The sequence below is a fragment of the Carcharodon carcharias genome, chromosome 9, assembly GCF_017639515.1.
Source record: "Carcharodon carcharias isolate sCarCar2 chromosome 9, sCarCar2.pri, whole genome shotgun sequence".
Taxonomy (NCBI): Eukaryota; Metazoa; Chordata; class Chondrichthyes; order Lamniformes; family Lamnidae; genus Carcharodon; species Carcharodon carcharias.
In genome coordinates, this window is record NC_054475.1 from 103089691 (window position 1) to 103106690 (window position 17000).

A 17000-nucleotide genomic window follows, 5' to 3' on the forward strand; every position below is an offset into this window, starting at 1 on the left:
CCACTGAGTCTGATTGCAATACTCCCACTGTATTTGGCTCGTGTACTGCGTAACCATATAACATAACAAAAATCTTAGGATCAGACCACAAATTTGAAAATGAAACTGCATTGCCAGCTTTGCTGCTCATTAACCAAAATAATAACCTTAGTATGAAGGTCCACCACTACCTCATACATCACGTACTGCACACATATTCATGAACATGTTTTGAGTTATTTATCTGATACAGTAAGGATATAGTTCAATAAAATATTAAATTCCCAACAATGTCTTTACATTGCACTTGTAAATCCCACATAATCAGCAACTGTATAACTGCAATAGAGGCCATAAAAAGACAGATATTTAAACAGTATCAGCACATCCATCAAGGCGGAAAATATTGGCCACAATGCTTACAGGGAGAAGTAAGGTTGCAGGGGAGAGGGTTGGAAGCCTGACAAGGATGGAGACACCGTTTCTTCTCTTTCCCACCCAGCAGCCAGCCAAATGAACAACTGACCAGTGGTTAGCAGGAAAACCAGCAGCAGCATGCACTGCAGAAACTTATCAAGACTCCTTAGGCAGCACCTTCCAAACCCATGACCACTACCATCTAGAAGGTCAAGGACGGCAGATAGATGGGAATACCACCAGCTGGAAGTACCCCTCCAAGTCACTCACCATCCTGACTTGGAAATATATCACCTGTTCCTTCACTGTCGCTGGGTCAAAATCTTGGACCTCCCTCCCTAACAGCACTGTGGGTGTACCTACACTACACGGACTGCAGTGGTTCAAGCAAGCATCTCAGCACCACCTTCTCAAGGGCAATTAGGAATGGGCAATAAATGTTGGCCTAGCCAGTGATGTTCACATCTCGTAAATGAATAAAAAACAGAGGCCACAGCTGAGGATCCTCAGGGTACAATCCCCGACAATCGGGATGGTGGGTTAGGCTTCAGTGAGGGAGAGTCAGAGATCATGGGCCCAGCTGTAGATTGGTGATGGCTGCCAGGAGAAGGTTGCCAATCATGTCTGAGGAAGGAAAGAGGCCATGATCAGCAAGCTGAAGATTTACTCGAGGGACTGGGAGAGGTGCTTAAAAAGCACTTACCTTCTGGAGCTAACAGCTCCCTTTTCCATTTTGCAGCAGGTTTTCTGTGCTCTGGGAAACCCAGTAGGCAGCAGCTTCATTCAGATCTGGCTCCTGATAGCATTGCGGGTGCTGGTTTCAATTATAAAAGTGTGAAACACTTGCACAACAGCCCATCTGCCGCAATAAAAATGACAACGGGCGCATACATGTCAGCTCAGGATGAGTTTCTAATTTGTACGGTTTAAACTACATTTCTTGCCAATATTCTGTCCTTGTTTCATCTCCCCATGTTGATTTCTTTGTAGGAATGATTAATCATCTCTGAACAGCCCTCCCCAGGGGTCATTATTCAGAATGCTTGTGTGAAGATGGTATTAGAGGTAAAGTGGCAGTTTGGATAGTGGGTTGCCGAAAGATAAAAAGCAAACAGTAGGAGTAAGAGGATGTTTCAGGGATTATGGGCCTGGATAATGATGTGCCCAGGGGGATTTGTGTGAGAAACTCTCATGTTCACTATATATATGGAGATGGGCTTATTTCTAATATCAAAATTTGATTGCAAAATTACACAATGTGGCTTGCCATGGCAAACTGGGAAAAAGAACACAGGACAGACAAGTTAGGGACACAACACAAACAAAACTGATCCATCCCTAGCTGCAGTCCAAACACACTCACATCCAGCATCTGTCACTGGAACATGTACCTTCTCTCTAGCAGAATATGAGATACTGTGGTAAATTGCCTTCACCATTACCACAACCAGCATAAATGAAATCAGAATTGTATGGCTCAGTTACTCACAGGATAAATTTGCTGAGATATTGAGTGAGCCAGGGTTGGAACCTTCATAGAGATAAAATGAAAGCAAATTCAACTGCCACTCTTTTTACTTGTCTATTACATGGACACATTGGAGGTGTAACGACAGATCATAGTTATATATAGCTCTGTGATTAAATTGACTCACTATCAGGGTCCCCTCAGGCTGCCTGTGTGACCTATTGAGTTTGACCTATCATTACCCATTTCAGTAGCACAAATGAGGAAAATAGAAAAATATGAGAAAGGACCTGGCTTTCTGGGTTGTGATGAATTCAGATCTTTCCAACTATCCAAACTTTATTCAGTGTGATCCATTGTCACTCAGTGCCCATTCTTGTCTGTTGAAATCAAGCTGATGGAGGAAGTCAGACACAATCAGTGCATTGAAAAGTCTCAATATAATGTAAACTGGGACTTCTCATCTTGGTACAGATGTGAGGACTTTGGTGAGGGTACAGTGATGAGCTATTACAGCTATGTGATGGACTGAAGAAACTGGAGTTGTTCTCTTTGGGGCAGAGAAAGCTAAATGATACTTGAAAGAAGTGTTTAAAATCATTGAAAGGTTTAGATAAAGTAAATAAGAGAAACAATTTCCGATAGTTGAAGGGTCAATAGCCAAGGGGCAAGATTTAAATTGATAGACAAATGAACCAGAGATAACACGAGGAAAAGCTTTTTATACAGTCAGTGGTTACGATTTAGAATTGCTGCCTGGTAGGCTACAGATTCAATAACAGGCCTTCATAAGAGAATTGGATAAACATTTGAAGGAGAAAGGATTGCATGTACATGAGGAAAGAGATGACGAGTAGGGCTGATTGGTTTAATCTGTGAATGAACCAGTGCAGACTCAATGGGTCGAATGGCCTCCTTATATGCTGTACTATTCTATGATTCTATGATTTAGCACAAGTAATTTGATTACCTGGTTCCAAGTTTTCTGTGGCATTGAACAGACTGATCTGGAAAGAACACAAAGCTCAAAGCAAACCACAATAAATCAGAATGTGGATCATGAACTGTGGTTATTAAAATTTCATCAGGATTGATCTCAACTCATTGACACCTGAGCTACATGCAGCCACCTAGAAACACAAATGCACAACACATATGAAAATACCACAACTAAGAGGCACGAATGACCATCATTATCAAAGCATCTCCATTTTTTTTTGGAATTGGCACACGTGTGAGATCTACCTAGTTGGTTTACATCAGTGCTGAAACAGAATCTAATTCAAGAAATTTATGTGCCAGATACAATAATGAATTTCCACAAACTGTGGACCACATGATGGATATACTCTGAAACTGACTTAGTCCCCAATGTTTTTTAACAAAGGTAAACTGAGGAAGGGAATCCAGCTACTAGAATTTAAAGTGTCTTAATGCATGATGTTCTGCTGGTTTTGTACACAGAAGACTAATGTACATGTGCTGGCTGGTAACGTCCATAAAATTGACTCCCATATACTGTTAGCAAAATTTTCAGCATAAGGAAGCCAATTTTAGTATCAGCCCAAACTAGAAACATAGCAAGTGTGAAAGTGATCTCTGTGTTACAATTGCAGGGTGGTTCCTACACCAAATCTACACACATTAGAATTTGCAACTACAGTTATTTTTTTCAGCATTTATAGGAGCTTTGGCTTCCTAGTACTGACTACACAGCAGTTCCAGAGCTCAAACTTCAAGCTCTCAGAGCCTAAAGCATTTTGGGGATTTAATTATTGGCATTGAAATGGAGGCCGATTTCAGGTGCTATCAAATTTAGTCCCCATGGTGTCTTTAGGCTCTGAGAACTGCAGGCACATGATTAATGGTCAAGCCCTGAAGGGAAGTGTAAGGACCACAGGACTGGTCAAGATCAGTGAATGCATCTTCAAATGCCAAATCCTACCCATCATCACACATTGCTTTATTCGCCATACCTCCCTCACTCATACACTAATAATTTCTATCAATCAAGACTCACGCCAGACATACAAATGTTCCACCTTACCCTCACTTGACACTGCTGCAAGCCTCACACACAACTCACTAACTGCGCACACTGCTAGCTATTCATCCATGACAGCCACATCACTCGAGCAAATTGCACGGCAATCTCTCCCCTCTCTTTCGCACTCAACTGGAGGCCCAAGAGCTAACCAGAGGGGGACAGGAACTCCAACATCACCTAACTCCCATGAAGGATTTGGTTCTGGCCATTACTGGGGCATCCATTGCTGTAGCCATGGCCATTGGCTGGGCTGAAACCAACAAAGATGGCAGAATCTCCAAATCATGCTGTATTCCAAAGGGAATGCTACTTAGTGCACCTATGTTTGGAAGCAGCTGGCAGCCAGCAGTCTTGAAATCAGCAAAATGCCTTTCAGCACCTGCCATACCACTCCCTGTAGACTTCAGCAACTTTAAGCAACTGTAAAAAGCATCAAACACTTGTAGAATCAAAGCATCAGCCAGGAGAAATCAACCAATAACTAATCTGCAAGTTGTTGATGATCCCTTTAAGTAGCACTGAAGGCACTCAACATGGATTCAGCTGGGCAAGGCTAAGAATGGGTTAGCTGAAGTGTTGAACTTCAAAATTGCACCACTGGCATCAAATCAGTGTTGCATTCTGATTGACTTCATGATCTACCTGCTCTGCATACTTCCAATGACCCTTCACCACGTGCACTAACAATCTCACCAATATGGCGTCCAGACCAGTTCAGCACAAAAGTGTTCACCATTTTGGAACTCCAATGACACTTGTAGTGCACAAAAACAGATGCAAACGATCCCAATTTCTCAACCTGATTCTTTAGCAACAGCTAAATTAGACTGATCTGTGTCTCCAGTGTAGAACTGACCCAAAGAAACAGTAACTTCAATTCATTCCTGGCACTTCCAAAATGAACATTTTTGGATATATTTTCAACTTTAAACATCATCCAGATAGAGAGGAGCCTCTGATGGGGAGGATTACACACTGCTGCTGATTTCCCTTTCATTTAATGGAAGAAAAATCCAGCTCATTGTACGGTTTAGTTGCACTCTTACATTGCATGGTTATGCACTAATCTGTAGCAGCACATAACAGACACCCTGGACAAATTTGGCCGCTAATTAGGAGTGACAATGTTCATTTAAGTTTAAAAATGTGATCCATTTTGATGTATCTCACCTTCTGCTTACCCTATTTTTTCATGTTGGGTCTAGGGGTCATCAGTGCCCTATTTTCTATGGTGGTCATCATATTCCAATTACCCTTTTCCTCACCTGATAGCCACACAAGCACATTTTTCAGCCACTAGATAGTGATGTAAAGCAAGCTAGAATTCTTACTGACTTCCAACCCCTCCCTCCCCCAAACTTAATCTAGTGATGCAAAGGCCAATTGTAACTATGATCAGTTAACAGCATTGATCAATCCTGTGCCCTTCCTTGTCAGCATTGATTTAGGATCACATTAAACCATTGGGCTAATGAAGACTCTGGATAGCATTCTATGCAATCCTTCATTTTCATGGAAGTCATGCTTTTCACTCCTGATATTTCCTTGTACTTACACTGATTACTGTACTGATCATTATAGTTGCTATTTATCCTGCACTTTTTAAAGATTAGAATATTTCCCAGCTATATGACCTGATCTTATAAAAACCCTGGTACAGACCACAGCCAAATGGTGTGAAGTCTATACACAGCATTGCTGCAAGTGCCTCAGTAAAAACAACTCTATGAATAATCATCTCTGTTAGTCAAACCCAAAAGTATTCTTACTCTCCAATTATTAATTATTTTGACTATTCCGCAGTCACCTAGGTTTACATTTGCACATATCCACTAATATGCTGTGACTTGTGTCACCACAATAGCATCTGTTTTAGAGGTGAAGTCCTTAAAGAAAGAGCTTCCATTTATAGAGCATCTTTCATAACCTCAGGACTTCATCCCAATGAAGAGCTTTGGAAATGTAGTCACTGTTGTGATGTGGGGAAATATGGCTGCTAATTTGTGCACTTTGAGATGCCATAAACAGCAAAAGGATAAATCACCAAATAATCTGTTTTTTTTCCATGATGTTGGTTGAGATACAAATTTTGGCCAGGACGCTGGGAGAATTCTCTTGTTCTTCCTTGAATAGTGCAATGGAATCTTTTACAATCACTGGCGAGGGTGGTCAGGAGATTCAATACTGTACTGAAATTTCAAGCCTAGATTATGTGCTGTTCCTACGTTAAACGGTGACTACATTTCAAAAGTACTTCATTGGCTGTAGAGCACTTTGAGATGTCTGATGGTCGTGAAAAGCGCTATACAACTGCAAGCCTTTCCATTTTTGTCCACAGAGTGGGGTTCAAACCAACAACCTTTTGGCACAAAGGTTAGCGTTTTACCACTGAGCCAAGGCTGACACCTTTCTTCCATTTCAATCAAAGGCATCAATAAACGTCTCACCTTTGAATTATTACCAATTTTACACAGTTAAATACATAAACATTTCTGTATGGGAGACATGACTTCTTAGTCAATACTGTCCTCATCCATACATCTCATGATTAGAAGTGGGAGACCTGACTAATTTCTTAGTCTGGCATTGAGACCATTCTTGAGGGATTCCTTTGGTGTGAATGAACGTTACAGTATCCTGCAAACAGAAACAAAGTCAGCGTATGTATCTGTGCCTGCGGGTAAGTGATTCACCGTCTGTCAGCCCAGGCCGTATTAGCTGGTATGTCACCTGAAGAGCTCATCCAGAATACAAACATCAACCAGCTCACAGGTCACACTTTCACAGTAATTTAATGATGCAGTCTTAACCCTGATGAATGGAGCATCTGAGCAGAGAATCACCCAGCCATTGGGAAAAACGAACAATAAACAGAAGCTTTACTCAGCTGAATGCACAAGCTCTGCACTCACCATCACAAACACGACAGCAAGGGCTGGAGATGAGGGTAGGAAAAGGGTTGAATGCAGGGTCCCTTTTTTTCACCAGTGTGAACAATAAACATTAACAGTGGTAGTACCGGCAGCTGTTAGGGAGGGGAGTGAATGCAAGGACAGTACTCACCTCAGGCTTGCCTTTGCTCTGCAGTAGCTGCTCCAAATACAAATCAGACAGTGGGGTCCGGCAACTATTGATACTCTCGAAGGCAGCGAAGGGGCCAAGGGGCTCGCTCTTATTGGATTTTAGAGTCATGGTGATTAAGCTGACAGCACTTGTAGTTCTTTTGCAGTGTCTTTCGAAAGAGCCCCTTGTAAGGTTGGAGCAGCAATGGACCCTAATACACTGACAGACTGGAAGAAAGAGAACCGGGTGTGTGAAACTGGGAGATAAATCCCTTCCTGAATACACAAGAGTCTAAAGTGCAGCTCAGATGACAGATTGCAAGGAATGTGATAGGCACAATAAATCTTCAGTCACGCCTGATCCAGTCATACGCAGCTGTGAGTGGTTATTGCTGTTTCCTCTCCATCAGCACTGTGTAACTATGTGTGTGTGCGTGCACATACTGACAGCATTCCCTGGACTGCACCAATCTTCTGAACAGGGGAATGCTCTGTCAAAACAACAAGGGCAGATTAAGGATGTATTTGAGTGGAATTGTTATACACCATTGCAAAGCTCCGAGCTCTGACAGTGCCAGAAGATGGAAACAGTCAAATTAAGCAAAGTACCAATGGCATCTTTAAGTATCGCTGTCGTTATAAACAAAGATGCAGCCTGAATAGATGACAGCAATAGCAGATTCTTGTAAGGAGTGCAAACACTGGCACAAGTGTCTTGCTAAATATATAGAAATGCAACTTAACGAATGGATTGTGACAGCATTTCAAATAAGCACAGCAACAATCCAATAAACAGTGATCATAACCCCAAATGAGGACAGTGGTTGTTTTTACAAAGCTGAACAGTTGATAGTGTCTCCAGTAAGAGCTGTGACAATGCCCAGAGAGACCAAACAGAACTAAGAGAGAATGGTAGTAATGTCCCACTACAAGATGTCAGCAGTTTCCTGAGTGTCAGTGCCCTGAGAGAGGACTGCAATAAAGCTCCAAGACAGGACAATGAAATGAATTGAAAGGAAAAGCAAGTGGCGGGGTATATAATGGGCAAGCAAACTGCTATCACTCATTTTGCCATCCTTCAGGCATTGAATTTCACTCTGAGAGTTTCAGAAAAGGCCAGTGATGTGTCAGAGAATGAGTACTGAGACATGATGTTAGCAGAATTGAGGCAGGGTGTTAGCAGGATTGAGGCGGGGTGTTAGCAGGATTGATGTAGGGTGTTAGCGGGATTGATACAGGATGTTAGCGGGATTGAGGCAGGGTGTTAGCAGGATTGATGCAGGGTGTTAGCAGGATTGATGCAGGGTGTTAGCGGGATTGAGGCAGGATGTTAGCAGGATTGAGGCAGGGTGTTAGCGGGATTGAGGCAGGATGTTAGCGGGATTGAGGCAGGATGTTAGCGGGATTGAGGCAGGGTGTTAGCAGGATTGAGGCAGGGTGTTAGCAGGATTGATGCAGGGTGTTAGCAGGATTGAGGCAGGATGTTAGCAGGATTGATGCAGGGTGTTAGCGGGATTGAGGCAGGGTGTTAGCAGGATTGAGGCAGGATGTTAGCAGGATTGAGGCAGGGTGTTAGCAGGATTGAGGCAGGATGTTAGCAGGATTGAGGCAGGGTGTTAGCAGGATTGAGGCAGGATGTTAGCAGGATTGAGGCAGGATGTTAGCAGGATTGAGGCAGGATGTTAGCAGGATTGAGGCAGGGTGTTAGCAGGATTGAGGCAGGATTGAGGCAGGGTGTTAGCAGAATTGAGGCAGGGTGTTAGCGGGATTGATGCAGGGTGTTAGCGGGATTGAGGCAGGATGTTAACGGGATTGAGGCAGGGTGTTAGCGGGATTGATGCAGGATGTTAACGGGATTGAGGCAGGATGTTAACGGGATTGAGGCAGGATGTTAGCAGGATTGAGGCAGGGTGTTAGCGGGATTGAGGCAGGGTGTTAGCAGGACTGAGGCAGGATGTTAGCAGGATTGAGGCAGGGTGTTAGCAGGATTGAGGAAGGATGTTAGCGGGATTGAGGCAGGGTGTTAGCAGGATTGATGCAGGGTGTTAGCAGGATTGAGGCAGGGTGTTAGCGGGATTGAGGCAGGGTGTTAGCAGGATTGAGGCAGGATGTTAGCGGGATTGAGGCAGGGTGTTAGCAGGATTGAGGCAGGATGTTAGCAGGATTGAGGCAGGGTGTTAGCAGGATTGAGGCAGGATGTTAGCAGGATTGAGGCAGGATGTTAGCAGGATTGAGGCAGGATGTTAGCAGGATTGAGGCAGGGTGTTAGCAGGATTGAGGCAGGATGTTAGCAGGATTGAGGCAGGGTGTTAGCAGGATTGAGGCAGGGTGTTAGCAGGATTGAGGCAGGGTGTTAGCGGGATTGATGCAGGGTGTTAGCGGGATTGAGGCAGGATGTTAACGGGATTGAGGCAGGATGTTAGCGGGATTGAGGCAGGGTGTTAGCAGGATTGAGGCAGGGTGTTAGCAGGATTGATGCAGGGTGTTAGCGGGATTGAGGCAGGATGTTAGCAGGATTGATGCAGGGTGTTAGCGGGATTGAGGCAGGATGTTAGCGGGATTGAGGCAGGGTGTTAGCGGGATTGAGGCAGGGTGTTAGCTGGATTGAGGCAGGGTGTTAGCAGGATTGATGCAGGATGTTAGCGGGATTGAGGCAGGGTGTTAGCAGAATTGAGGCAGGATGTTAGCGGGATTGAGGCAGGGTGTTAGCGGGATTGAGGCAGGATGTTAGCGGGATTGAGGCAGGGTGTTAGCAGGATTGAGGCAGGGTGTTAGCAGGATTGAGGCAGGATGTTAGCGGGATTGAGGCAGGATGTTAGCAGGGGAGTTTTACCTCACCCTCCACTCAGCAAAATAAAGAATGTGAATGAAAATGAAAGCTGTACAATCTACTTGTTTTTTGCCTTGGGTAATTTAAGCATTGAGGCACCCATTGGATTCAGGCAGCAGCTTCATATCATTGTGAAAATTGGTGTTCTATCACTTAGATAGGATCCCAATGCAATTTTAATGGCCTATTGCCTATTTATATACAGTCACCCTGCTCAGTCAGCCTGCTAGGCAAGAAGCAGAGGACCCTCCAAGCTCCACAAAGAAAGTTCAAGTCACTACATCACAGGCTCTGTCCTCTTCCAGCCTCAAAACACTCTCCCCTGCCACCACACCCTGTATCTGGGATGTCCCCATCTTTCTCTGGGTTTCACAGGCTGCTATTTCAGGCAAGCAGCTATGCAGCACAATGTAAATGAAGACCAAATGTTGTAATAGACGAGGTTTCCTATTGCAGTTCTCGGAGAGATGACACATGCATTCCGCTGGCTTTCTGCAACGGAGTTAGGATTTCCCTAATATCCATGGAAAATGCGGTGACAATGGGAAGGATTTTAACTGGGAGTGGGTTTGTGGTTGGCAAGAAGTGAGTTCAACATCATCTGTTTGAGTCCCAAGCTATTTTAACTCCCAGGGACTGGAGGCAACCTGCTAGCACCAAGACAAGATGCAAAGGTTGGGGGGAATCAGGGACATTATTTATTCATTAACAGGAAGTGGGCATCGCTGCCTGGGCCAGCATTTATTGCCCATCCCTAGTTGCCCTTGAGAAGGTGGTGGTGAGCTGCCTTCTTGAATCACTTCAGTCCATGTGGTGTAGGTACACCCACAGTGCTGTTAGGAAGGGAGTTCCAGGATTTTGACCCAGCAACAGTGAAGGCATAGTGATATATTTCCAAGTCAGGATTGTGAGTGGCTTGGAGGGGAACATGCAAGTGGTGGTGTTCCCATCTATCTGCTGTCCTTGTCCTTCTCAGTAGTAGAGGTCACGGGTTTGGAAGGTACTGTCAAAGGAACTTTGGTAGGTTGCTGCAGTGCATCTTGTACACACTACTGCCACTGTGCATCAGTGGTGGAGGGACTGAATGTTGAAGATGATGGATGGAGTGCCAATCAAATGGGCTGCTTTCTCTTGGATGGTGTCAAGGTTCTTGAGTGTTGGAGCTGCACTCATCCAGGCAAGTGGGGAGCATCCCACTACACTTCTGACTTGTGCCTTGTAGATGGTGAACAGGCTTTAGGGAGTCAGGAGGTGAGTTACTCGCCACAGAATTCCCAGCCACTGACCTACTTTTATAGTCACAGTATTCATATGACTGGTCTAGTTCAGTTTCTGGTCAATGGTAACTCCCAGGACGTTGATGGGGATTTAGAGATGGCATTGCCATTGAATATCAAGGGGAAAGGCTGGGGATAAGCCCAAGTGTAGCAGAAGCTTAGACTACCTTTTTGGAGCAGTCCTGCTCCTCCTGGCCCCTTTAATGAGTTTTTAACTTACCTTTGAGTGTCTCTTCTTCTTCCCCATCTGATTTTACTTTTGTACTTTCCATGGTCAATAAGCCGGTCAAAAGTCATCAACATCCTAATAACGTTGTAGAACCCAGATCTATATGTACTAATTGGACTTCCGTCTGAGCCAGGGGTCTCCCTGGACACCTAAAACAATAGCTTAATTAGGGGGGTGGTGGTCAGGAATTCAGTGGGAACTAGGCAATAGATCTTTGCACAGCTATTTTAATTTTGGGAAGATGGATAAGAATTCCTCCCTGTATGTTCAGAGAGGACAGTGATTGGGAGAAAACAATGATAGTTTGTCAACTAAAGACAGTGAGGGGGTGACTGCATTTGCAGAAATGAAACTTTGTAAAGACAGCCCAAGTCAGGCTTTGATGAGTCACATGAAGTTTTCTTACCACAGTCAAATGCATTTGGGGAACAAGGAGTACCCGGAGCACAGCTCTTCTGTTGATTTGCATAGGCTGATTACAACATTGTTTGAAACTCCAATGATAGCAGTTGACTATGACCAGTTTAAAATGAAAACAAATTGCTTAATTTGAAAAAAAGCTATGCTTGGAATTTAGCCTTATCTCTGGGAGAAAGATTGTCTATTTGGGTAAAATCACAACATGCACTGTGTGGGTTTATTGGTCAATCTGATTGACTGACACTAGCCCTATTGTGTTTGAGGAGCTGAGGGTGTCTCCACTTATCACTTCTTTCTACACTTTTCATAAATGAAAACATCTCTAAAACAGATTGTTTCAAATTCACTCTTTATCCGTGCTTGCCCAGCATTCAGAGGCAGGTTGTACCTCAGATTAATTAAATTTAACTTTATGCATGAAGGGCCTGGGATACCATGCCTTACGGTAACAATATGCCCTTGAATCCCTAGGGCATACATTAATAGTTCATATGCCTACTCTTGAACCAGGCAGAAAAATACCACACAGCTGCACTATAAATCTGAGGCAAAAACACAAAAAAATTTATTAAATGTAGATTTATATTGAAGCAAAATAATTGTCAGATAAAGAACAATTGCATTTAGCAAACTTTAAACCCCTTTTTGAAACCAAACTAATAAGTATATTTGAATTCTTAGAGGAGAATTTTACCCCTTGGGATTTTGTTATTTCAAAATCGGAAATTTGACGCCAACTTGCCCCCAACCCACCAACTTCCAGATTTAGCAGCGATAGAGTGGGAGCAGGTGACTAACTTGCACTCCAGAGGCAAGTTTCTAATTAAAATTTTAAATGAGGTCATGTGCTTCCAATTTTAACAGTTTTAAATTAAGTGCAGCTGGCAAAGTTTCCCAGGGTTCGGAGGGAGGCGGAAATGGTCAGATCCAGCAGGGAAGTGCCTTTCCAGCAGTGCTTGTGAGCCTAGAGGAACAGATGTTTCCTCCCGGCCCCATATGTTGAATTGCTTCGCTTCCCAAGATTGGATCTCCAACGCCATATAATCCGAACACTGGCTGAGCAATTGGATAACCCCTACCCTGTGATTGGACTTCCCTCCTCATGATTAGCTCCCCCAAAATTGGAGACCTTCCACGATCAGAATTACCCCAGTATTTCCAATTTTCACAACTCATGTAAAAAGCCTCTTCCAGCCCTGAAATTCTCAAAATCTACAAAGAGGAGAATTTTACAAACATCATATGCATTCACTTGAATTTTCTTTGTACCAAAACTGATTTAACTGGTTTCACGGGTACAGTCATATATAGCTTTTACCAAGACCAAGAGTTAAGTTTATGTAACAGCCAGCAGTTAGTTAGTAGATAATCATAATGGTAGAAGGTTTAGTTAGTGATTGATTGGTAGAGCTGTTTTTTTAAGATCTCTGATCTTGTGTGAATTTTAAACTGTACATGAAGCACTGCAATTGCTATAACTTGTCTAGGTCTAAAAAGACATGTGGATCTCTCGCTGAATCTGAATGAACCAACATTCTGAATCTGGATTGTATAGTAATAATTAAAATAATAACATGCCTGATTCCATTCCTGTCACTGCTTTTCTCCCCCCCTCTCTCTCTCTCTCCTGAGTTGGGAGATTAAGTTATGAAATGTAAATACATTTCATAACTTAATCTCCCCACTGTCCTCCATATTCTCTTTTCCCCGCCTCTTCACTCCCCAACTGCACGTTCCCTAGTGGTAGCCAGCCGGCCTCAGTCTCGCCATACCATTTGGAAAATGAAGAAAAAGAAATCTAAATGAGGTCCAAGTGTTAAATTTGGCAGGACCTCCAGGACCACTCACGATGGCTACCGGCCTCCCCGCCAGCCCACTCCACCCCCTTCTGCCTGTCACTAGTGTTTGTTTATAGGAATATAGGAAAAGAGGTAGGTCATTCTGGAGTCTTTCACCATTCAATTAGATAAGTTCTGCAGCTACAAGCTGATAGTTTTCTTATTCCAAATCCTCTTCCATATGTGCATTTATTCCTGAAGAGAGAATAGAGAAGAATCCCATTTTTTTTCATCTTTATCATCCCATTCAACTTTTGGAAGTAGCGACCCTTTGGGCAAAGCTTAATGGGGAATGCCAAAGCTACAATGATTCTGGCTGCTCTTCCAAGGCTGTACTTCAGAGCTCAGTAAATCATGTGGAATGGATATGAACAAGTTGGAAAGAAATATATTCCATCAGGCCTCACTATAAATTGCTCCAATTTAACTGTGTCCATTTCCTCCTTCTCCTCCTTTCATATAGCACAGGAGGAGAGGCATTCCTACTGAGAAATCCATTTTCCCAGTTCAAAAAAGTAACTTATTACAGTACCCAAGATGCCATCAGAGAAACTGCAAAGCAACAAGCAGAAAAAAAATTGACGACCAGGTTTTGCAAAACTTCAGGTATTTTATTGAAAATGGCCTCCCCAATGTAACATGATAAAAGAGGAAGATTTGCATTTATATGGTGACCTTAGGACATTCCAAAGTGCTTTTACAGCCATTGAAGTACCATTAAAAATGTAGCAAATATAGTAAAATTATGAAATTATAAGAAATAGGAACAGTAGTAGGCTATTTGTCCCATCAAGCCTGCTCCACCATTCAATAAAATCATGGCTGATCTGATTGTGGACTTAACTTCACTTTCCTGCTTGCCCACATAATTCTTGACTTCATTATATACCAAAAATCTGTCTAACCCAGCCTTGAATATGTTCAATGACCCAGTCTCCATTGCTCTCTGTAGAAAAGAATTCCAAAGACTAATGACTCTCTGAGAGAAGAAATTCCTCCTCATCTCTGTATTAAATGGGAGACACATTGGCCTGAATATTTTGGTCGGCATGCAGGGATGGGCCCTGCTCGCCAACACGTAAAATGTCGCGCGGTGGTGATGGACATGCATCCCGACGTCATCGCGTGTCATTCCGCTTTTCAGTTCGGTGGGCGAGCAGCAGAGTCGGCTGCGCACCCGCCAAACTGTCAAAGGCCTATTAAGGCCATTAATTAACTAATTAAACTGCTTCTCAGGGCTGCCTGTCCAACTTTAAGATTGGCAGGCAGGCGAGGAGGCCATTTTTCCTGGAACCTCATTCACAGCCAGGATGAGGTTTCATGAAGGCTGTATAACTTTAATAACATTTTTTAATAAAATTCAGAGGCGTGTTCCAGCTCATGTGACACTGTCACATCAGCGGATATGTCCGATCAATTTTTCCAAATCTTTTTTTCAGGTTTTCACAATGAAATAAATCTCCCTGAGGAGACTCCGTGCCCCGGGGAGATTTCTGCACTCTTTCGTGTGCATGCACGAAAGAGCACGGACTCTGACACCCCCTCCTCCTCCCACCCACACAGGGAGCGCTCAGTGCTTCCGGGAGCATGTCATGCTGAGCGGGCCTTAATTAGCCCACCCATATAAAATGGCGGTACGCAGCCAATCGCGGGCGGCAATTGGCTGCGCACCCGCCCGCTCCCACTCCTGCCCAGCCTGCACGATGGGGAGAAAATTCTCCCCATTATTTTTAAACTGTTCCTCCTAGTTCTAGATTCCCATATGAGGGGAATTAATCTCTCAGCATCTGCTCTGACATATCCAATCAGAATCTTTTATGTTTCAATAAGATCACCTCTCATTCTTCTAAACTCCAATGAGTATAAGTTCCATCCTGCTCAACCTTTCCTCATATGACAACCTCTTCATCCCAAGAATCGACCTAGTGACCTTTTTCTGAACTGCTTCTAATGTAGGTATACCCCTCTTTAGGGTGACCAAGACTGAACACAGTACTCTAGGTGCAGTCTGATCAATGCCCTGTACAGTTGTAGCAAGACTTCCCTACTTTTATATTGCATCCCCCTTGCAATAAGGGCCAACATTCCATTTGCCTTCCTAATTACTTGCTGTACCTGCATGCTAACTTTTTGTGATTCATGAACAAGGACATGCAGATCCCTCTGTGTGACAGCGTTCTACAAATTCTCTCCAATTAAATAGTATCTGCTTTTCTATTCTCCCTGCCAAGGTGGACAACTTCACACTTTCCCACAATAGACCCCATCTGCCAATTTTTTGCCATGCATTGAACCTATCTATATCCCTTTGCAGACTATATTCTCCTCACAAGTTGCTTTTCTATCTATCTTTATACCATCAGCAAATTTGGCTACAATATAGTTGGTCACTTCACCCAAGTCATTCATATAGATCTTTAATATTTGAGGGCCCAGCAATGACTCCTGTGGCACTTCACTAGTTACAGTTTGCCAACCTGAAAATAACCCATTTATCCTGAATCTCTGTTTCCTGTTAACTACTTTTGTAATGTGGTACTGGACTCAATGTTACCTTTGTACTACACTTATGTAGTGGAGTGTTGTGGGATTTTGAGTTTAGGGTGGTATGTGGGAAACAAGCAAAATAACTGCAGATGCTGGAAATAAGACCATAAGACATAGGAGTAGAAGTAGGCCATTCGGCCCATCGAGTCTGCTCCACCATTCAATGACATCATGACTGATCTGATAATCTTCAACTCCACTTTCCTGCCTTTTCCCCATAACCCTTGATGCCCTTACTGATGAGAAATATGTTTATCTCAGCCTCGAATATACTTAACAGCCCAGTTTCTACAACCCTGTGGTAAAGAATTCCACAGATTTACTACCCTCAGAGAAGAAATTCCTCCTCATCTCTGTCTTAAATGGGTGAGCACTTACTCTGAGATTATGCTCTCTGGTCCTAGACTCTCCCACAAGGGGAAACAACCTCTCAGCATCTATCCTGTCAAGTCCCCTAATAATCCTATATGTTTCAATAAACTCTAATGAGTACAGACAATCTACTCAACCACCTCTCATAAGAAAATCCCTCCATATCTGGAATCAACCTAGTGAACCTTCTCTGGACTGCCTCCAATGCCAGTATATTATTCCTTAGATAGAGGACCAAAACTGTTCACAGTGTTCTAGGTGTGGTCTAAATAGTGCCTTGTATAGCTTTAGCAAGACTTACCTATTTTTATACTCCATTCCCTTTGAAATAAAGGCCAACATTCCATTTGCCTTCCCTATTACCTATTGAACTTGTATGTTAGCTTTTTGGGATTCATGCACAAGGAGTCCCAAATCCCTCTGTGCTGCAGCCTTCTGCAGTCTTTCTTCATTTTAGAGCTCTGAAGAAGGCTCATATGGACTCAAAACATTAACTCTGTTTCTCCCTCCACAG

The 17000-nt window shown here is 43.3% G+C and overlaps 1 protein-coding gene across 1 annotated transcript in view; it reads right to left on the minus strand.

Annotated features, from left to right (window-relative positions):
- The window catches only part of mpp1 (membrane palmitoylated protein 1), a 68037-nt gene extending 60714 nt beyond the window's left edge, over positions 1-7323 (minus strand). Inside the window, exon 1 of the mRNA XM_041196319.1 lies at positions 6975-7323. Within this exon, the coding sequence (XP_041052253.1) occupies positions 6975-7103 (129 nt within the window). The 5' untranslated portion in view covers positions 7104-7323. The remainder of the gene's footprint in view (positions 1-6974) is intronic.
- Positions 7324-17000: the final 9677 nt, after the last annotated feature.